Source organism: Dipodomys ordii, unplaced genomic scaffold (genome assembly GCF_000151885.1).
Source record: "Dipodomys ordii isolate 6190 unplaced genomic scaffold, Dord_2.0 Scaffold123, whole genome shotgun sequence".
Lineage (NCBI taxonomy): Eukaryota > Metazoa > Chordata > Mammalia > Rodentia > Heteromyidae > Dipodomys > Dipodomys ordii.
The window spans coordinates 382,493-404,964 of record NW_012267339.1 but is presented as its reverse complement, the minus strand read 5'-3'; the positions used below and the strand labels follow the sequence as shown (position 1 = coordinate 404,964).

The 22,472-nt window shown below is 44.9% G+C and overlaps 1 protein-coding gene across 1 annotated transcript in view; it reads right to left on the bottom strand.

Annotated features, from left to right (window-relative positions):
* Positions 1-10,985, bottom strand: part of LOC105995899 — a 75,307-nt gene extending 64,322 nt beyond the window's left edge. Inside the window, exons 1-2 of the mRNA XM_013029813.1 lie at positions 10,971-10,985; positions 9,706-10,232 (exon numbers count right to left, since the gene is read on the bottom strand). Coding sequence (XP_012885267.1) covers positions 9,706-10,232; positions 10,971-10,985 — 542 coding nt within the window. The remainder of the gene's footprint in view (positions 1-9,705; positions 10,233-10,970) is intronic.
* Positions 10,986-22,472: the final 11,487 nt, after the last annotated feature.

The window sequence follows — 22,472 nt, the reverse complement described above, 5'->3', positions numbered from 1 at the left end:
AGAAATCCAAAATAGAACACAAGATCCCTAAATACTTTATCACTACAAACACTTGCTCAATGGGGTCCTGGTGCTTACACCAGACTCCTACATTATAACATCTCTCCCTCTCTCTTTCTCTCTCATTTGGCTTTCAGCTCAAGGATACATTCTCAGAGAGGAATTCACTGATTCCTAAAGCTAATATTAACCCACAACCAGTCTTCCAAACCCACTCACTCTCTCCTTTCTATGTATTCCATTCTATGGTCTAGCAGTTATCTGGCTCCAAGTAACAACTGCCTAAATTAATAGAAATTTATGCTTTTCCTATAACAAATCCAGAACAGGGTAGCTCCCAGTAATACTTTCAGCCTCTATCTATCATCCATCCATCTATCTATCTATCTAGATATTTATTTGTGTGTGTGTGTACACCAGTACTAAGTCTTGAATTAGGGCTTCACACTTTGGCTTTTTTTACCCAAAGCTGGTACTCTATCACTTCAGCCACACCTTCACTTCCAGTTTTTGGGGGGTTTGTTTTATTTTGTTTTTGCCAGTTCTGGGGTTTGAACTCAGGGTCTGAACACTGTCCCTGAGCTTCTTTTGCTCAAGCCTAGCATGCTAACACTTGAGCCACAGTGCCACTTCTGGCTTTTTTGGTTTATATGGTACTGAGGAATCGAACCCAGAGCTTTGTGCATGCTAGGCAAACACTCTACCACTAAGCCACATTCCCAGCCTCCACTTCCAGACTTTTTTGTGGTTAACTGACGAGTCTTACAGACTTTCCTGCCTGGGCTGGCACTTGACTATAATACTCAGATCTCAAGTTTTTGAGTGGCTAGGATTACAGATGTGAGCCACTGGTCCTGGTCTTTCTACTCTGCCATGATGGCTTTATACTTGTCATCTTGAGGCACAAAAACATTGCTGCCTTACCAGACATCTCTTTAACACTCAAGGCAAAGAAGAGAATGGAAGCCACAGCAGTTGTTTAGAGGTGAAGTGACATTTCCACTAGACAAGATCAGTCATGTGACTTAGTGTAACCATAGGGAAGCTAGGGATCATGATAGAGTATATGAATCTTGGTGGAAATCTTATCCTCATGGGCTGGTAAAATATCATACAATGCATTATCCTCTATTTTATCCACAATTTTTTGGGGGGGGTCCAGTCGTGGGGCTTGTACTCTGGGCCTGGGCGCTGTCCCTCAGCTCTTCAGCTCAAGGCTAGCACTCTACCACTTGAGCCACAGTGCCACTTCCAGCTTTTTTCTTTTTGCTTATGTGGTGCTGAGGAATTGAACCCAGGGCCTCAGGCATGCAAGGCAAGCACTCTACCACTGAGCCACCTTCCCAGCCCTATCCTCTGTTTTAGAATTGGGACCCATTAAGAGAAGATACTTGGAACAAATTCAAAGTTAGTATATTTAGTCAAAGGAGGGTAATTCAGCCGGGCAGCTCATACCTGTAATCATAGCTACTCAGGAGGCTAGGATCTGAGGATTGAGGTTCAAAACCAGCCCAGGCAGAAAAGTCTGTGAGACTCTTTTCTCCAATTAACCACCAGAATACTGAAGTGGTGGTGTGGCCTAAGTGGTAGAGCACTTGCCTTGAGCTGAAGAGCCCAGGGACAGTGCCCAGGCTCAGAGTTCAAGCCCTATGACTGACAATTTAAAAAAAAAAGGAAAGATTGAAACCTATAGGCTGAGGGTGCGGCACAGGTGTCTGCCTATCTAGCACAGATACCAAGTCTAATTTGCCAAAAAAAAAAAAGAAAAAGATTCAAACCAGTCCAGCTCAGAAACCATGCTATTAAATTCTGCTACACTGCAGTGGTGCTAAAGTATGCTTCTAGAAATAGCCACAGCAACAGCACCTAAAAACACTACAATGCAAATTCTTGGGCACTGCCTCAGACCTCCTGAACCAGAAAGTCTGCTGGGGAGGGAACATCTGCCTTCCAGCAAATGCAGCTGTCCACCACAAGCCTGCCAACCATTGTTCCACTGCAGGTATTTGGCTACCTACCTGTACAATTCAAAGACATGGAAGTTATACTGGGATGTGTTTTTGGAATTCTATAAGCGGTCTGGTGCTGATGGCCCATGCCTGTAATCCTAGCCACTCAGGATGCTGAGTTTTGAGGATAACTGTTCAAAGCCAGCCCAGGCAGAAAAGTCCATGAGACTCTTGTGTCCAATGAATCACCAAAAAACCAGAAGTGGCCCTGAGGTGCAAAGTAGTACAACACTAACTAGCCTTGAGCAAAAAAAAAAGCTCAGAGATTGCTGCTCCCAGGCCCTGGGTTCAAGTCCCACAACTGACAACAACAATAAAGAAATTCCATGAGATCTATTGTTATAGACTGTGTAACTTCCCTAAAGTAAAGGAAGCCAGGTGCCAGTTTCTCATACTTATCATCCTAGATACTAAGGAAGTTGAGATATGAGAACTGAGATTCTCAGCCAGCCCTAGTAAGAAAGTCCCTGAGACTCTGTAATAAAAAGCTGGAAGTGAAGCTGTGATGCCAGTCTGGGGTGAAAAAGTTAAGAGCACAAGACCCTGTGTTCAAGCCCCAGTACCCTCACCAAAAAAAAAAAAAAAAAAGCAAAGTAAGGAAGCCAGCTTCTAAAGCCCTGTCTTAATTTCTAGAAAGGTAAAGGATCTTCAGTGCAACTAACCACAGCTATCTGTGAAATAAGTCTGCTTTTAGAGGCACAAATATATGTCCAGAAGGCTAAATGGGAAAAAAAAAAGCCAGCTTTTTAAAAAAATTCCCATACTGATCATAAAGAATTACATAGCCAAGGAGAAACACTATTTATATTTTAGAGTCAAGCTGTAATTCTTGAAAAACAGGAAACCACATATCAACAGAGCCAACACAGTGTACCACAGTAGAAAGGGCACCAGGCTTTGAGTCAGAGTCAAGTCACTTCACTCCAACTCAGTTTCCTAATGTTGAAATGGAAAATGAGCTCCAACTTCAGAATTACAATTAGGCTTAAATGGTAAGTCATGGAAAAGCCTTTCGTAAACACCAATATGTTTGGGAATTGGAAATTTTACCTGCACAGCAGGGCCCTAACTCTCTTGATCATGCTGTCATCAGGATTTCTCCTATGCTCAGATTACTGGCTGGCACATGGAGGATAAGTCTCATGAAGTGTCAGAAATGAATCCAAGATATTTTACTAATAACACAATTGTTTCCTTCAGGCTCCATTTGTTAGAATAATCTGTCTTTTAATAGGAAAAAGTCACTCTAATAAGAAAGCCTTAGTCATGTTCAAAATGGGCCAGATAATTTAGGAGAATCAGCTGACCCCACCCCCATGGGAATACTCCTAAAAGAGTTCTATCCACTAAAGAGTTCTGTCTCAAAACTAAGACAGAAAGGCCTCCTAACAGCCTTGACAGCCTTAGCACCTCAGGGTGTCACGTCTGCACCAATGGGTTGTATACATACAGGCAACTAATCATAATTAAAGATGTGGATCTACAAAGAATCACATATTTTATATATTTACTTCCCTACTGAAGTTATGTAACTGATTTTTAATAATATCTGAGATCCAAGTCACCTGTGTATAAAAATGGAGATGATCAAGCCACTGATTATTTGGGAATTTATAATTTAATAAAGCAAAATATAATTTATTCACAAACTTCGCATATTTAAGGTAAATGCAGTTCCTTAATTTATACTCTCTCCAACACACTTTCTCAATTTCCTGAAAATTAGTTTTACCAGTTTAGAGACCTGAAATAGGGGAACTTTGGGCTTTGGGCTTCAACGGACAGCAATGAGTTCAGTCCACTGACAGCTTTCAAAGTCTGGCTTTACTGGAAGGCATGGCTTAAGAAGTAGAGTATCAGCCTTGAGAGAAAAAGCTAAGCAAGATACTGAGGCTCTGAGTTCAAGCTCCAGTACCTATACGTACACACACACATAAAGTCAGGCTTTAGTAGTAAGGACATTCCAGCTATATTTCCATATCCTGAGATAGTTGGGGTTTTGCATTCCACCCAAAGAGTACATATAAGTTAGCTTTGCCCTTTAAAAAGTAAAGGCCTGGGCTGGGAAGGTGGCTCAGTGGTAGAGCGCTTGCCTTGCATGCATGAGGCCCTGGGTTCGATTCCTCAGCACCACATAAGCAAAAAGAAAAAAGCCCGAAGTGGTGCTGTGGCTCCAGTGGTAGAGTGCTAGCCTTGAGCTGAAGAGCTGAGGGACAGTGCCCAGGCCCAGAGTTCAGGCCCCATGACTGGACCCCCCCACCAAAAAAAAAGTGAGGGCCTGTGGCCATTTCAGGATTTGGGGTTTTAATATTCAACAAACATAAGGAATTATGCAAACTTGTTTGCTAAAAGGCCAGAGCATAAAACTTCTACTTGCTTTTCATAAAAATACTAAAAAGCCAGGCGTTGTAATCTTAGCTACACAAGAGGCTGAGATCTGAGGATCATGGTTCAAAGCCAGCCCGGGCAGGAAAGTCCCTGAGACTCTTCATTCTAATTAACTACCAGAAAACCAGAAGTAGTGCTGTGGCTCAAAGTGGTAGAGCACTAACCTTGAGCAAATTAGTTCAGGGACAGCACCCAGGTCCTAAGTTCAAGCCCCAAGAACAGCAACAACAAAAATGCAAAACAAATTTTATTTTCAAAAGCTTAATTTTGCTGGGTGCCAGTGGCTCACACCTGTAATCCTAGCTGCACAGGAAGCTGAGATCTGAGGATCAAGGTGCAAAGTCAGCCCAAGCAGGAAAGTCTGTGAGACTCTTATCTCCAATAAACCACCAGAAAACCGGAAGTGGCCCTGTGTCTCAAGGGGTAGAGTGCTCGCCTTGAGCTGAAGAGTTGAGGGACAGCAGCGCCCACGTTCAGAGTTCAAGTCCCATGACTGACCCCCCCCAAAAAAAGCTTAATTTTAAATTAGATGGGTGTGGCCCAGTCCTGTAATTCCAGTATTCAAGAGTCTGAGGCTGGAGGATTCTGAGTTTTAGGCAGCCTGGGTTAAATAGCAAGACCCTGTCTCAAAACCAAACAAACTTAATTGTAAGCTGGCATGGAGGCACATGCATGGAATCCAGCCCTTGGGAGGGAGGTGGAGCAGGAGGATGGAAAGGCCTTCTTTCAGCTGCATACATAGACCCTGACTCAAACAAAAACCTTTTTTATTCATTTATCTTTCAAACTTCAAGGCAATAAGTAACTTTAACTGAGCCACAGTGATAAGAAAGTGCTGTCTGATAAAACTGCAACTCACATGTATATCTTAATATTTTAGAAATTTAATTCAAAACCCAATTATGTAAGTATCTTAATCAGAAAAACAAACTGTTACCTCAACCTGTTCTTTACAAATGTCAGTTAAACCAAATAGGAAGCAAGAGAGACAGCCAATTGTCTGATTCCCCTCAGCAGGATCTAGTAGCCCAGAAAAAAATGACAAAAAAAAAAAAAAGAAAAGGCCAAGTGTTGGTGGCTCACACCTGAAATTCTAGCTATTCAGGAGGCTGAGATCTGAGGGTTGCAGTTCAAAGCCAGCCAGGGCAGAAAAGTCCCTGAGACTCCAATAAACTACTCAGAAAAAGTCTAAACTGTCACTGTGGCTCAATCAGTAGAGTGACAGCCTTGAGCACAAAGAGGCTCATGGACAGCACCCAGGCCCTGAGTTCAAGCCCCAGGACCCACAAGAAGAAGAAGAAGGAGAAGGAGAAGGAGAAGAAGAAGAGGGGGGGGGCGGGAAGGAAGGGGAGGAGGGGGAGGGGGAAGATAAAATGCATGTATGTTCTGCATACTGTGGCTGACAGTAATATTTAAAGTATCTTCTGTTTGCCAGGCACACCTGTAATCCTAGCTACTTAGGAGGTTGAGATCTGAAGATCACAGTATCGCAGTTCAAAGCCAGCCTGGGCATGAAAGTTCGTGAGACTTTTTTTTTTTTTTTGCCAGTCCTGGGGCTAGTCCAGGGCCTGGGCACTGTCCCTGAACTTCTATTCCTCAAGACTAGCACTCTACCACTTGAGCCACAGCACCACTTCGAGCTTTTTCTGTTTATGTGGTGCTAAGGAATGGAACTCAGGGCTTCATGCATGCTAGGCAAGCACTCTACCACTAAGCCACATTCCCAGCCCCTTGAGACTCTTATCTCCAATAACCACCAGAAAACCAGAAGTGTCACTGTGGCTCAAGTGGTAGAGTGCTCATCTTGAGCTGAAGAGCTCAGGGACAGTGCCCAAGCCCAGAGTTCAAGCCCCACAACTGATCAAAAAACAAATAAACAAAAAACATATCATGGGGCTGGGAAGGTGGCTCAGTGGTAGAGTACTTGCCTTGCATGCCTGAGGCCCTGGGTTCGATTCCTCAACCCCACATAAGCAAAAAGAAAAAAGCCGGAAGTGGCGCTGTGGCTCCAGTGGTAGAGTGCTAGCCTTGAGCTGAAGAGCTGGGGGACAGCGCCCAGGCCCAGAGTTCAGGCCCCACGACCAGACCCCCCCAAAAAAACAAAAAATAAACCTATTATATGCTTCCTTCTGCATTATATTCAAATATTGGGGTGATATTCATATCCTAATATTCTAATATTGGGATTATATTTACACATGATTTGTCAAAATTATATTTCTGCACAGGAAAAGAATTAAGTAAATAATAGATGCCAAATGATTGTTTCTACAGTGAATAACACACATTAATGTGTAACAGTTCATTTTCGTCCTGCCAAGTAGAAAGCAAAGAATTCATAGCCACATACCTGCAAGTCCACATACACACCTCACAACTCTCCATATTCCTTTTTTTTTTGGTTGGTTGTGGGGCTTGAACTCTGGGCTTGGGTGCTATCCCTCAGCTCTTCAGCTCAAGGTGAGCTCTCTACCACTTGAGCCACAGCGCCACTTACAGTTTTCTAGTGGTTCAATGGAGATAAGAGTCTCACGGAGTTTCCTGCCCGGGCTGGCTTTGAACCGCAATCCTGAGATCACAGCCTCTTGAGTAGCTAGATTACAGGAATGAGCCACCAACACCCGGCTTCCATATTCTATTTTAAAAATGAAAACAATCCCCATATTAAAAGTCCCACTTTTCAATCCTTCTTTGTCTCAAATCTGCCCAAAATCCTTTCCATGATTCCTGTTCTCCTTAAAAATAGCTGAATATGGGGCTGGGAAGGTGGCTCAGTGGTAGAGCATTTGCCTTGCATGCATAAGGCCCTGGGTTCAATTCCTCAGCACCACATAAGCAAAAAGAAAAAAGCCGGAAGTGGCACTGTGGCTCAAGTGGTAGAGTGCTAGTCTTGAGCTGAAGAGCTGAGGGACAGCACCCAGGCCCAGAGTTCAGGCCCCACAACTGGACCCCCCCCCCAAAAAAAAGCTGAATATGCTGGGCACCAGTGGCTCGTGCCTATAATCCTAGCTACTCAGAAGGCTGAGTTCTGAGGATCCTGGTTCAAAGCCAGCTGGGGCAGGAAAGTCCATGAGACTCTTAATCTCCAATTAACCACCAGAAGACAGGAAGTGGTGGTGGTGGCAGCGGCGGCAGCAGCAGCGCTGTGGCTCAGAGTGGCAGAGCTCTAGTCTTGAACAGAAAAAGCTCACAGAGGGAAGGTGGCTCAGTGGTAGAGCGCTTGCCCTGCATGCCTGAGGCCCTGGGTTTGATTCCTCAGCACCACATAAGCAAAAAGAAAAAAGCTGGAAGTGACACTGTGGCCCAAGTGGTAGAGCGCTAGCCTTGAGCTGAAGCACTGAGGGACAGCACCCAGGCCCAGAGTTCAAGCCCCACGACCAGACCCAAAAAAAAAAAAAAAACAGCTCACAGACAGGGCTGGGAAGGTGGTTTGGTGGTAGAGTGCTTGCTAGCATGTATGAAGCCCAGGGTTCGATTCCTCAGTATCATAACACAGAAGTGGCCATGTGGCTCGTGGTAGAGTGCTATCTTTGAGCAAAGAGAAGCTCAGAGACAGTGCCCAGGACCTGAGTTCAAGCCCCACAGCCACTCAAAAAATAAAATAAAATAAAAAAGCTAAATTCAAACAAGTTTCTTTTGTCTTAATTATTACTTATCCATCCTCGAGTTTTTCTCTCCTAGTCTCCCTGGAATCATTTTCCTCCAATTCTTCCCAACCCTCTTCTACACATAAGTTGTCTCCAAACACAAAACTGGCAAAGAGAACCTTTAAATTAAATCAAGCAGGTCACCCAGAAATTTCAATTCTCCTGTGAATCCATTCCTAGAATATCCAACTCAAGGCACCTTTTCCACTAAAGAGGAAAGGCAATATACGGAAATGCATTAGACAGAGGAAGTAAACATTGAAAGGGGGCCTGCCTAGGTATTATTCTTAAGCCCAAGAGAACTCAGTTCCAGAGTGCATTGGTGTTTTTCTTTTCCATGCGTCTGTTCCCACGAGTGACTCCTCTTCAGAGCTCCAAGAGATAACTCCCTGTCCTCCACCTTCTATGCATTCTACATGACCTCTCGCCTTGACATAGTTCTTGCACTAGCAAAATCCACAAACCTCTTCGTCTCAAGTGCCTGCGTCTCCTTTTATTGAGCTCAAAAGTCTCACTCTGCAACTGGTCCAGGGAACACTGGGTTTCGCCTTAACTTATGGTTGCTCACTGAAGGTTTAACTCTGGTTCTACAGTGGTATGGCATACCCCCTTTTCCTTCCCTGCCCCCCCCCCTCCACGACGGTGCACCTTCGGGATTAAAACTGACCCACCACATCCTTAAAAGAAAGTAAAACAAGGCAAAATCAATCATCCAAGGCCGCCAGGGATTCCCCCCCCCCCCCCCGACAGTCAGATTCGTCTTCAACTTCCAAAGCCAAGGGTCTCCGGAGGGTGGTTTGCATAACAATATGGGGGGGAGGGGAGAGGGAAGAAACCTAAGCAGGAAACCGCTCGAAGGTCCCTCCCGACTTCATTAAAGGAACTCCCGGTACACGACGGGTAGCCTCGGTTCAGACAACACCTCGGTTCCCCGCTCTCGCTCTAACTCGCGGGGCTCGGGCCCTCGCGCCGTCGGAGGAGGGGTCCGATGGCAAGGAGCAGTTACGTGAACAATCGAGAGGAATGAACCAGTCACCCTATTCCTAAGACGTCCCCGCTCCCCGCAGCAAGTCTCCCGGAGACGCACCCCGAGGTTCCCTCTCGCCCTCCATGGGGTGCGGACCACCGACAAACGCCCCCCCCCTCGCCCACAGTGAGGTGGGATTCGGGCCGCTCCACTGATCGGAGGGCGCGGGGGGGAGGGGCTGGGAGCGGACGAGCCCGCAGCCGGGCTTCTGACTCCTCCAGAAACTTCTGGGACTCCTATTACGCAACTCAAGAGACCAGGTTTCCAACAACGGGACATCTTTTCCGCAAGACGCGGGGCGCGAGGGCAGAGGCTCGACCTGCCAGGAGGGGGTGAGGGCAGAGGCGTCTCTTCCTACGTCCCCATCCCGCGTCCCGATTTTCGGGGCTCTACCTGCCCAGGGTTTTGCACGGAGCGGCGGCGCTCGCGCCGCGTCCCCTTGGCCCGTTCTCCCCGAAGGTTCCCACCGGAAAAAGTGGAAAGGCCAGCGACTTGAGTCAGCGCGCCGGGAAGCGGGCACCGAGGCGGGGAGGGCTTCGGAGAAATCCCCGGCGGCGGCGGCGGCGCCCCGGGACGGGCGGACCCCAGCCGGGGTCGCGGACGGGATGGGGGCGCGCGGGGCTCCTCCACTTACCTTCCAGCCCCTCGGTCCTGCAATCCCAAATCGTGCGCCTTCGTCACCTCCCCTGACCTGTTGCGGTGCCGGCAGTGCGGGGAAACGTGCCTCCACCCCCTCCCAGGGATTCGGCAGGGCAGCTCCGGAGTCGGGAGGGCGCAGGCGACGGCCGAGGGCGCGAGGATCGCGCGGACCGGGCGCTCCGAACCCGTTCGCTCCTTCGCCAGCGCGGTGCGCCGCCAGCCGCCCCACTCCGCAGGGAGGCCTAAGCCACGCCCTCCGCCGGAGGGCACGCCCCCAGCAGGGCCACGCCCCTCGCCCCCACCCCGGAGGCTCCAGAGAAATGAAGCAGTCCCGGGACTCACTGCCGGGCCTCGGTGCCCAGCGCCGCCCCGGCCCACGCCCTCCAGCTGGCAGCACCCAAACGCTCTGGGAGGATCGCGGCCCCGGCTCTGGGTGGAACTCTGCAGTGGCCGCGCCGACCGCGTGGGTGACCCTGCCCCGGGCTGCAGTGGGGCACGAGAACCCTTCGGCTTCACTGCGAGCTGAAACTCCGGGTCAAGTTGTGACTGAAAGTGTCAAGGAGGTTTTTTTTTTTTCTCCCGTGCAACTGAAACAGATTCTGGGCCCTTTGGAAGGAGATAATAACTAACATCTGGGGAGCATTTTACAGCTTAAAGAGGCTTTCCACGCACAGTCACGTTTTATCTTCACAACAACCTTGTAAAACAGATAAATTGTTGCCATTTCCCAAATAATGAAACTGTGTTCAATGTCTCAGAGAAACCGGGCCCCCAGCCTTCGAACCCCTGGAAACTCAAATGGATCAGGGGGCGCTTTAGCAAATAGACCCAAAGGAAGAAGGGACAACTTATTATCTAGTTAAGCTCCTTCATGCTGCTACCTACTATGAACATACTAAGGAAAGTAATAAGCCATCTTCATTCGGCTCTCACCTTCCTTCTGAAAATCACTTATAAAGATTGTTATCAAAAGGCCTAGAAGGAAGCGCCTAGATGCACCATTATGATGTCTTAATGATTTTAACTGATGAAAAATGGATGAAGATCACTTTACTTAAATGTAATATATAATGCAAATTAACATAAGTATGAAAAAATGAATCCAGCTTGTAGGGGTGTGGCTCAAGTGGTAGAATGCCAGTAAACATGCTGAGAGCAAGAAAACTCAAGTTCAAGTCCAGTACACACACACACACACACATGCGCGCGCGCACACACACACACACACTCCATTCTCTCTCTCTCTCTCAGACCTAATACTGCTTTGCCCTTCATGAGTCCTTCATGGTCCACATAATAGCAAATCTGATAGGTATTTGCATTTTCAAATTAAACCTTTGACTACTTTCTCATATTTCCTATAGATTGTTTTCCAAAATTTAACTGCTCTTCTCTCTACATATCTCTGTAAACGAGATTAATTTAATTTAAAGTTAAAATAATTAATAACCTCAATGAAACCTGATTGGGTTTTTTTTTTTTTTGTCGGTCATGGGGCTTGAACTCTGGGCTTGGGCGCTGTCCCCCGGCTCTTCAGCTCAAGGCCAGCGTTCTACCACTTGAGCTACAGCGCCACTTCCAGTTTTCTGGTGGTTTATTGGAGATAGGAGTCTCACGGTCTCTCCTGCCCGGGCTGGCTTTGACCCTCGATCCTCAGATCTCAGCCTCCTGAGTAGCTAGGATTACAGGCGTGAGCCACCAGCGCCTGCTAACCTGATGGGTTTTATTTTTATCTTTTATTGGCTTCAGTCATGGGTCTTGAACTCAGGGCTTGCATGCTGACCCTGAACTTTTTTGCCCAAGGCTAGCACTTTGCCACTTGAACTACAGCTCACTTTCAGCTTTTTGGTGTTTACTTGAAGATAAAAGTCTTACAGACTTTCCTATCTGGTCTGCCTTTGAACTGTGATCCTCAGATTTCAGAGTCTGGATTACAGGATTACAAGCATGAACCACTGACACCCAAGCCTAGGAAATTTTGTTGGTGGGGGTGGTGAGAGTAAGGTGTTGCTTTTTGTTTGTTTCTTTTGTTTTGGTGTGTGTGTTGCTGGGGATGGACTCCAGGGCTTGCCCTACCAAGAGCTACGCCTCCATATCTAATAGTTTTGGGGTTTTTGTTTTGTTTTGTTTTGCTTTTTTTTTTTTTTTGCCAGTCCTGGGGCTTGAACTCAGGGCCTGGGCACTCAAGGCTAGCACACTACCAGAGTACCACTTCTGGCTTTTTCTGAGGAATTTAACTCAGGGCTTCATGTATGCTAGGCAAGCACTTTAACCACTAAGCCACATTCCCAGCACCTCTGATAGTATCTTTAGGAGAAAATATTGGAAGTGAGTGCCAGTGGCTCACACCTTTAATCCTAGCTACTCTGGAGCTGAGATCTTCAGATCACAATTCAAAGCCAGCCTGGGCAGGAAAATCTGTGAGACTCTTATCTCCAATTAACCACCAGAAAAACGGAAGTGGCACTGTGGAGCTGAAGAACTGAGGAACAGCACCTAAGCCCAGAGTTCAAGCCCTGCAACCAGCAAAAAGAAAAAGAAAAAAAGATAGGAAAAGATTGGAGATAGTCTCTGAGCAAAATGGACCAGGTGTCACCTGTGGTAGCTGTGAAGTTCTTACAAGTTTCCAACAGGCTGATATCTATTCTCATCAATGACAAATACTTTAACCTTTTTTCTATACAGCTAATACACTTCACTGTAAAAGATAGAGAAAGAAAATGAGGTTGACAGTGGAACTTTTGTAATTTTATTTTCCTGCCGTTAGAGTTGAAAATGATACAGCTTTGGTTCAGGAGAGCAATTCATTCTATGTACATGACTTTTCTTAAGGCAATGTACCAAGAAACAGGACAAATCAATGACAAAGACAGAACTCCTCTCCACTATGAGGCAGAAATCAACACATAAATGAGTATTTCCAAAGCACACTTCTATCAGTTTGTTTCCTAAATGGTGACTGGTTGTATTAAATACTTTAATCAAAATTAATTTTATCCTACTAAAAAGAAGAGATGACAAAGACAAGGAAACAAAGGACCTCTTCTTAATGTGTCTTATTTTTTAGATGACTCTATATTCTTTACCTCATCTATAGTGCATACACATGCACAACTGAGGGAAGCTGGGAGGAGGGCACAGAATCAATGGAAAGTAGTGAAAAACTGCCAAAACAAAAACAAAAAACAAGGCCCTGAGTTCAAGCCCCAGTACCCACATACAAAGATAAAGCCAAACAGCCACATTTGAGATTTCTTTTGTTGTTTTTCTGTGCAGGCACTGGAGCTTGAATTCAGGGTCTCTTGCTCTTGTTCAGATTTTTGTTTGCTTAATGCTGACACTTTACCATTTAATCAATGCCTCCACTTCTGGCTTTTTTTGTTGGTTCATTACAGATAAAAGTCTCCCTAATTTGTCTGCCCAGATTGGCTGTGAATCATGATCCTCAGATCTCAGCTTCCCAAGTAGCTACGATTACATGTATGAGTCACCAGTGACTGACAAAGGTTTCTTTTCCCACATTGTACTATCTAAATGGTTAATATGTAGGCCTTACATATTTACTTACTAGGGATGGAACTCAAGATCTGGAACTACTAGGCAAGTTCTCTACCACAGAGATATATCCCTAGCCTCTGTGTGTGTGTGTGCACACGCGCGCACGTGCCAGTTCTGGGGCTTGAACTCAGAACCTAGGGCTCTGTCCCTGAGCATTTTTGCTCAAGGCTAGTGTTCTACCACTTGAGCCACAACTCCACTTCTGGCTTTTTGATGGTTAATTGGACAGAAAAGTCTCATGGATTTTCCTGTCTGCATTGATGTTAAACCATAATCCTCACATCTCAGCCTCCAGAGTAACTAGGATTACAGGCTTGAGCCATCAACATCCAACATTATTTTTTTTTCAAATTCCTGACATAAACAAAAGAAAGGTAATTATGAGCTGGGTGCCAATAATTATGTAGTAGAGCTGCTGATGTTTAACTTCATTAACATTTTCCTGCAACTTTACCTAGTAGCTGGGCCCACAGGCATGAACCACCACACCAGCCTTCTTTTTCTTAATCTTGACAGCATAACCATATACATTTCTGATTATATTTCTTCTAAAGCAAATCATGAATCTAAGATCAGTGACTTTTTTAGAAACATTTGAAAAAGTAAAACTAAAAATCTTTCCTTTTTAATACTGCAGTGGTTCTTTCTAGCGAGGTTTTCACTTGAGGCTTTTGGGATGTTTCTGGATGACAATTTTCACCTATGATTTCATTAAAATTTAAAAACAAACAAGACAAACCCCTGGGACTCAAAGAAGCTTATAAGCTGTATCCCAGAACACCAGAGTAGTCCAAGGGGAAGAGAAGATGACACCAAGATGCAGACAGGTAGGGATGCACTTCACAACACAACATAGATATTTGTCTGCTTGGCTGCTGAAGTGCTCTGCCTCACCCCAGGCAGCAAGGGCTGGAGACCCACGGTAGATTATGTTGTTCCAAAAAGGCTGAGTGTGTTCCAAAGAGGTACAAAGTTATTCCCCCAAATGTGAACAGATACTTAATCAAATTGTAAGAGTAGCATATGTTTTGGGGGGTGGGGAAACATTAGGAAGTTGAAGCAAAAGGATTTCAAGTTCAAGACCATCCTGGACTACAGAGTAATTTTGAGGCAAGGAGGAAAGTGAAAGTGAAAGTGAATGTGAACACCAAGGGAAGGAAAGGGAGAAGAAGGGAGGAGGAGGGGGAGGGAGATCTAGGGGGGGTAGAAGAGGGAAGGGAGGGGAAGGGGAGGAGGGGGAGTAGAATGGGGAAAGGGTGGGAAGGAGAGATCAGAGAAGGAAGAAGAGGGAAAGGAGGGCAGAAGCAAGGAGGGGGAGAGAGGAAAGGAAAAGGAAAGGGGAAAGAAGGAAGGTAGCATAGATGAAAAGGAATGCTAGTATTGAAGAAAAGGAAAAAGAAAAAGAAAGCAAAAGAAGAAACAAAGAAACGTTACTTCAAGGGAAAGGAGCAGTGATGAAGAAGAAGGAGGAGGAGGAGGAAGAGGAGGAGGAGGGGCTGGGGATATAGCTGAGTGGCAGAGCTCTATTTAATCTGCAAGAAACTCTGGGTTGGCCTGGGAATGTGGCTTAGTGGTAGAGTGCATGCATGAAGCCCTGGATTTGATTCCTCAGTAGAAGCAGCTCTGGGTTCCATCTTCACACACACACACACACACACACAGAGTGAGAGTGAGAGAAGGAAGAGGAGGAGAAGAAAACAGAAACAGAATTGATGGCCAGGAGTCCTACATTTGTGGGGCACTGTGGTCTCTGTCACAACTATACTTGGTATTATGACACAAAGCAGTCATAGACAATACATAAAGCATAAAAGTAGTTTGCTTGCTTTCCTCCTCCTCCTCCTCCTCCTTACTCCTCCTCTTTCTCCTCTCCCTCCTCCTCTTCCCTCTCCTTCCCCCTTTCCTTCCTTTAGGGTGACAGTATGGAGTCTACCACTTGAGCCACACCTCCTCTTCCAGCTTTATTGGTAATGAATCGAAAATGAGTCTCGCAGACTTTCTTGCCTGAGCTAACTTTGCACCTCAGTCCTCAGAGGTCAGCTTCCTGAAGTAGCTAGGATTACAGTTGTGAGCCACCAGTGCCTAGCTGAAGACAACCATTTCTACAAAATGCTATTTATTTGCAGAGCCAGATGGCAGGTTGTAGTTTGCTATTTTCTTCTCTAGAACTTTACAACTGAACAGACAAAAAACCAGCAGCAGCAACCTCCGTGCCAAGCTATGGAATTTTCCTTCCAATCTCCATGCACTGTGTACGAAAGCTCTTTGATCTTGTTGAGCTTTAGAAAGATTGCTGTGACTGCACCTGAGATGGTGAGGCTGCAGTCCTGATTCCTGCAGGCATGGAAGAAATGTATAGAAATCCAAGTATGGGGCTGGGAAGGTGGCTTAGTGCTTGCCTAGCATTATGAAGCCCTGGGTTCAATTCCTCAGTACCACACGAACAGAAAAAGCCCAAAGTGACACTGTGGCTCAAGAGATAGAGTACTATCCTTGAGCAAAAGAAGCTCAGGGACAGTGCCCAGGCCCTGAGTTCCAGCCCCAGGACTGGCATGCATGCATGCATAAATAAATAAACAAAATCAGTGCCTGCATGTTCTACTACTTGGTAGAAGACCTGGTTTCTTGGGAGCGGACATCTCTTTCTCTAACAAGTATAAGTTTTATATTGATGGTGACCTTTTTTTTTTCTTTTTTTGCCGGTCGTGGGGCCTGAACTCTGGGCCTGGGCTCTGTCCCTCAGCTCTTCAGCTCAAGGCTAGCACTCTACTACTTGAGCCACAGTGCCACTTCCAGCTTTTTTTCTTTTTGCTTATGTGGTGCTGAGGAATTGAACCCAGGGCTTCAGGCATGCAAGGCAAGCGCTCTACCACTAAGCCACCTTCCCAGCCTCGAGATGGTGACTTTTTTATTCATTGTTTCACTCTCCTCCCCAACCTCTATGCCCCAGGCCTCCTCTTTCCTCTCTTTAATCTGTCTTCTACTAGGGTGGAGGGAGGGACCCTTCTTTAGTAGGATTTTCTGGGTCTGTAACATATTTGTAATTGCAAGAGAATTCAACTCCTCATTCTAGACTCAAAAATTTTCAGATTATTTCCTAAATTAATGCCTTTGGCTTCACTATATTCTTCTTTCTTTTTTTTTTTCTCTCTCTCTCTTTCCTTCCCTTCCTTCCTTCTTTCCTTCCTTCTTTCCTTCTTTCTTTGTTTCCTTCCTTGCTTTCTTTTTTTGGTTGGTCCTGTAGCTTGAACTCTGGGCCTGGGCACTGTCCTTGAGCCTCTGCTCAAGGCTAGCACTTAACCACTTGAGCCACAGCGCCACTTCTGGTTTTTTTTGCTTATGTGGTGCTGAGGAATTGAACCCAGGGCCTCATGCATGCAAGGCAAGCACTCTACCACTGAGCCACCTTCCCAGCCCTGATATTTCATATATATATATATATATATATATATATACATATATGTATATATACATATATATACATAACATATATATATACATATATATGTGTGTGGGTGTATATATATTGTCAGTTGTGGGGCTTGAACTCAGGCCTTGTGTTTTTTTGCTTAAGGCTAGTCCTCTACCACTTTAAGTCTAAGCTCCACTTGTAGTTTCCTGGTGGTTAATTGGAGATAAGAGTCTTTCCTAAGCCAGGTGCTGGTGTCTCACGCCTGTAGTCCTAGCTACTCAGGAGGCTGAGATCTGAGGATCGAGGTTCAAAGCCAGACCTGCAGGAAAGTCTGAGAGACTCTTATCTCCAATAAACCACTAGAAAAACCAGAAGTGGCGCTTGGCTCAAGCGGTAGAGTGATCTTCTTGAGCTGAAGAGCACAGGGACAGCTCCCAGGCCCAGAGTTCAAGCCCCATGACCTCCCCCAACCCCCAAAAAAGAGTCTTTCCAAATTCTCTATGGCAACCAAGGAGTAGAGAGTGGTAGCAGCAATCTGCGCTCTCTCTCGTGTCTCGCTCTTGTGTTTCTATCCAGAGGAAGCAAGAGAGTGTACCTGGAAGGCAGAGACAAGGACACAGTGACGTTTCCACCCAGCTGTGGTTCAGATGATAGAGCATGAGCCTTGAGCACAGAGAGGCTCAGGGATAGAGCCCAGGTCCTGAGTTCAAGCCCCAGGACTGGGGGGGAAAACAATAAGGGTTATCAGACATTTTATCTATAAAGGGCTAGATAGCAAACATTTTAAACTTCGTGGCCTTGTGATCTCTGTCACAATCACTCTTCTTGGTATTATAACACCAGGAAAGCGTGCAAAGCTGTAAAGCAGTAAAGCATGAAGATAAGCACTTCTATAAAATGCTATTTGCAAAGCCAGGTGGTAGGTTGTAGTTTGCTGACTCATTCTCTAAAAACTTACAGTGAAACAGATGGGAAAGCCATCAGCAAAGGATAATAAATAAAATACAGGCAAGAGTTACAGAGGACAAAAGTCAAAGTGCCAGCACCTAGGTAAAGGAATCCTAAACAGTAAAGTAAACAAACAAACAAATAATAATAACAACAAAACCGGGCTGGGCACCAGTGGCTTATGCCTATAATCTTGGCTACTCAGGAGACTGAGATATGAGGATCATGGTTCAGAGCCAGCCTGTGAGACTCTTACCTCCAATAATCCACCAGAAAACTGTGGCTCAAGTGGTAGAGCACTAGCCTTGAGCTGAAGAGCTGAAGCTCAGAGCTGAAACCCCATGACTGACAAGAAGAAGAAGAAGAAGAAGAAGAAGAAGAAGAAGAAGAAGAAGAAGAAGAAGAGGAAGTTGAGGAAGGGTTAAGGATGTAGTTCAGTGGTGCAATGTTTGTCTAGAATGAATAGATCCTGGTTCAATCTCCAGCACCCCAAAGCAAACAGAAAGAGAATTAAAAGAGATAATAAAGTTAACTTAAAAAAATCAGGGGCTAGGAAGATGGCTCAGTGGTAGAGCGCTTGTCTTGCATGCCTTAGGCCCTGGGTTCGATTCCTCAGCACCACATAAGCAGGAAAAAAAAAAAGCCAGAAGTGGCGCTGTGGCTCAAGTGGTAGAGCGCTAGCCTTGAGCTGAAGAGCTGAGGGACAACACCCAGGCCCAGAGTTCAGGCCCCACGACTGGATTAAAAAAAAAAAAAAAACAGAGAAGCTCAGGGATAGCGACCAGGTTCTGAGTTCAACCCCCAGGACTGGCAAAAAGAAGTAAGGGAGAAAGGAAAGAAAGGAAGAAAGAAAGGAGGGAGGGTAGGAGGAGGGAAGAAAGAAAGGAGGAAGGAAAGAAAGAAGAAAAGAAAAGAGGCTGGGAGCCAGTGGCTCACACCTATAATGCTAGCTACTCAGGAGGCTGAGATCTGAAGACTGTGGTCAAAAGCTAGCCAGGGCAGGAAAGTCTGTGAAACTCTTGTCTCCAATAAACTACCAGAATACTGGAAGTGGCACTGTGGTTCAAGTGGTAGAGCGCTAGCCTTGAGCTGAAGAGCTGAGGGACAGTGCCCAGGCCCAGAGTTCAAGCCCCACAACCAACCAAAAAAAGAAAGAAAGAAAGAAAGGAAAAAGAAAAAGCTTCAGGGCCAGTGCTTAGGCCTTGAGTTCAAGACTCAGGACCAGCATAAACAAACAATAATTAAAATATAAAATAAATAAAATGTCATTAGGACCAAGAAAAAGAAAAAGAGAAAAATACATGAAGCTGGATGTTCAGTAGCTCAAGTTACTCAGGAGGCTGAGATCTGAGGATCCTTATTCAAAGCCAGTCTGGTGGTGGTGGGTGGGAGTGGGGTGGGTGGAGAGGAGAAGGGACCGTATGGGGAAACAAAGGAGGAGGCAACTATGCTTGATAAGAAATGTACTCACTATCTTGCCCATGTAATTGTAACCCCTCTGTATGGTATTTTCACAATTAAAAAAAAAAAAAGCCAATCTGGCCAGAAATGTTGTAGAGTCTTATCTCCAATTAACCAGCAAAAAAGCCAGAAGTGGAGGAAGCCAGTCTTGAGCAAGAAAGACAAGCAAGAGCAGGAGGCAGAGTTCAAGCCTCAATACTTGTGCAAAAAAAAGAAAAGAAAAGAAAAAAGAAAAAAAAAGGAAACAGAAAAAGTAGATCGGTTGTAACTCAGCACTGAAATCCTAGAAATAACAAATATTGATATAATGGGTACTTTAGGAAGAACTGAAAGATTTGTGAGAGGATGTGTACATAGAGAACATGTGTATATAGATATGTGCATATGAACATGCATACTTATTTATATTAGCAGTACTGGGGATTAACTACAGAGTTTGTTTAGCCCATGCTAGGTAAGTGCTGTACCATTGTGCTACACTCTCCACCCAAAATTTAACAAATAAATAGAAAGGAAACAAGTTACAGTGGTATCAGTCCAGGAAACAAGAACTATACTGAGATATATATAAATTTGGTGCCAGTCCTGGGGCTTGAAACTCTGGGCCTGGGACCTGTCCTTGAGCTTTTGTGCTCAAGTCTAGCATTCTAGCACGTGAGCCACAGCTGGTTTTCAGCTTTCTCTCTCTCTCTCTCTCTCTCTCTCTCTCTCTCTCTGTGTATTTAATTGGAGATAAAGTCTCACAGACTTCCTGTCTGGTCTGGCTTCAAAATGAGATCCACAAATCTCAGCCTCCTGAGTAGCTAGGAATACAGGCATGAGTCACCAGTGCCCAGCTTATACAGCTATTTTATCAGGAAAACCACTAATATACAGTTTATTAACTAATAAAACTTAGTTTAGTATTAAGAGGGATCAAGAACAACTCTAAAGAATAGCTTAGTTAAGTATTAAGAGGGATCAAGAACAACTCTAAAGAATAGCAGCAGTAGTTTTATATCTGCTTTTAAAGATAAGAATTACCCAAGGGAGGAGCACAGGATAATCCTTTAGACGGGTCTTATAGAGTGCTGAAGGCTGAGGTTCTCTCCTTAGTGGGCCTCAGGAAAGAGGCCTCTGGGAAGCATACCCATCACCTGGCTTTGCTTTACACTGTCCCTCTAGTGTCCTCTGCTGGTGAGGTCTAATATTGCACCAGCAAGCAAACGAGAAAGGCGCTCCAGCTCCAGCTCCAGCTCCAGCTCCAGATCCAGACTGGTAACTCAAAGTAAGATAAGGAAAAAAGGGGGCTGGAATGTGGCTCAGTGGTCGAGTGCTATGTTCAAGCCTCAGTACCAACACCCATCCATCCACCCACCCACCCACTCAACCCCACCCCCCACACTTATATAATCACAAAATGGCTAGTATTGCAAGAGTCTTCTTATGTGAGGTCTTCAGAAAAGTCCAGTTCATAGAGATAGAAAGTAGAATGGGTTGGGAGGAGGACACAGAATGTGGCTTAGTGGTAGAGTGTTTGCCTAACATGTATGAGGCCCTGGTTTGATTCCTCAATACTACAAAAACAAAAATAAAACTAATAAAAGGAAAGGAAAAAATAACCATAAAAAAAAGAAACTAGGCCTGGGCGCCTGTGGCTCACATCTGTAATCCTAGCTACTCAGGAGGCTGAGATCTGAAGATCGCAGTTCAAGACCAGCCCAGGCAGGAAAGACCATGAGACTCCTATCTCCAATAAACCACTAGAAAACCAGAAGTGGTGCTGTGGCTCAAGTGGTAGAGTGCTAGCCTTGAGCTGAAGAGCTGAGGGACAGCGCCCAGGCCCAGAGTTCAAGCCCCATGACTGACCAAAAAAAAAAAAAAAAAAAAAGAAATGTACATATCATCTGATGCAAAAGAAATAGTTGTAATAGTTGTATTGTCAAAGCTCATAGAAATAACAAATACTTTTGACCATGATAATGACAATTTGCTTTGTGAAGGTTAAAATGTGTTTGTGACTTTAAGCATCACTATCTCACAATACTGTGAAATTTATGTAATCAATCTCAATAAAATTATTTTAAAAAGTAGAGCTGGGTTTAATCACCAGCATTAAAAAAGGTTAAAATTATAAACTTTATGTTATGTACATTTTATCAAAATGTTAAAAGTAAAAATATACTTTAATATTGGGCATATTATTTGCTTTCTTAGCTCAGTCACAGTTCTACTAAATTTTGTTATCCAAAGTCTAATTGTAGAGCTAATATCAACAACTTGTATATGGAATCTTCTTTCTTCTTTTTGCAGTCCTGGGGCTTGAACTAGGCACGGTCCCTGAGCTTCTTTTGCTGAAGGCTAGCATTCTACCATGTGATCCAAAGTGCCACTTATGGCTTTTTCTGTGTATGTGGTTCTGAGAAATCAAACCCAGGGCTTCATGCATGCTTCAAGCACTCTACCACTAAGCCTCATTCCCAGCCCTGGAATTATCTTCTCCTTTTATCCATATAAAAGAAGACAAGCTGGGTGCTGGTGGCTCATGACTATAATCCTAGTTACTAAGGAGAGTAAGACCTGAAGGATCCTGGTTTACAATTAGCTGGAGCAGAAAAGTCTTCAGGATCCATCTCCAATTAACCAATAAGCTGGATTGAAGATGTAGCTCACGTGGTAGAGCTTCTATCAGGAGCCAAGCACACATGTGGCCCTGATTTCTATCCCCAGTATGAACACAAAGACACAAAAGCTTACTCTGGATGGGAATCCCAGTCTGGATGGGAAGCTTCTATCAATGTGTTATTTGGTACAGTAGTAAGATGAGCCACACCCTGTTATGACCCTTGATTCTTGGACCTACGTGTCCTTCCTGTGGAAGAGATGACTGTATATAATGGTCTCTGACTTAAATCCCACCCTTCATCTTGCAAGACAGAAGATGTCTTACTCTGAGGAGTGAGGAAATGGACACTCTTTTCTCCAATTAACTATCAAAACTCCAGGAGTGGAGCTGTGGCTTAATTAGTAGAGTGCCAGCCTTGAGGGAAAAAGCTAAGGGATGGTGTCCAGTACCTGAGTTCAAAACCCAGTACTAATACACACACACACACACACACACACACACACACACACACACACAATTGTCTCAAATCTGGTCCTGCTGTGGTCTGAATTTTATCCTGAAACCTTACCCCTCATAATATTATTTGGAGGTGAGACATTGGCATAGTAGCTTGTGGACACAGAGTCCTTATGAATGTGCCTTATAAATAAAAGGAATACTTTTATTTATAAAAGAGACTAATAGGGCTGGGAAGGTAGCTCAGTGGTAGAGTGCTTGCCTTGCATGCCTGAGGCCCTGGGTTCGATTCCTCAGCACCACATAAGAAAAAAGAAAAAAG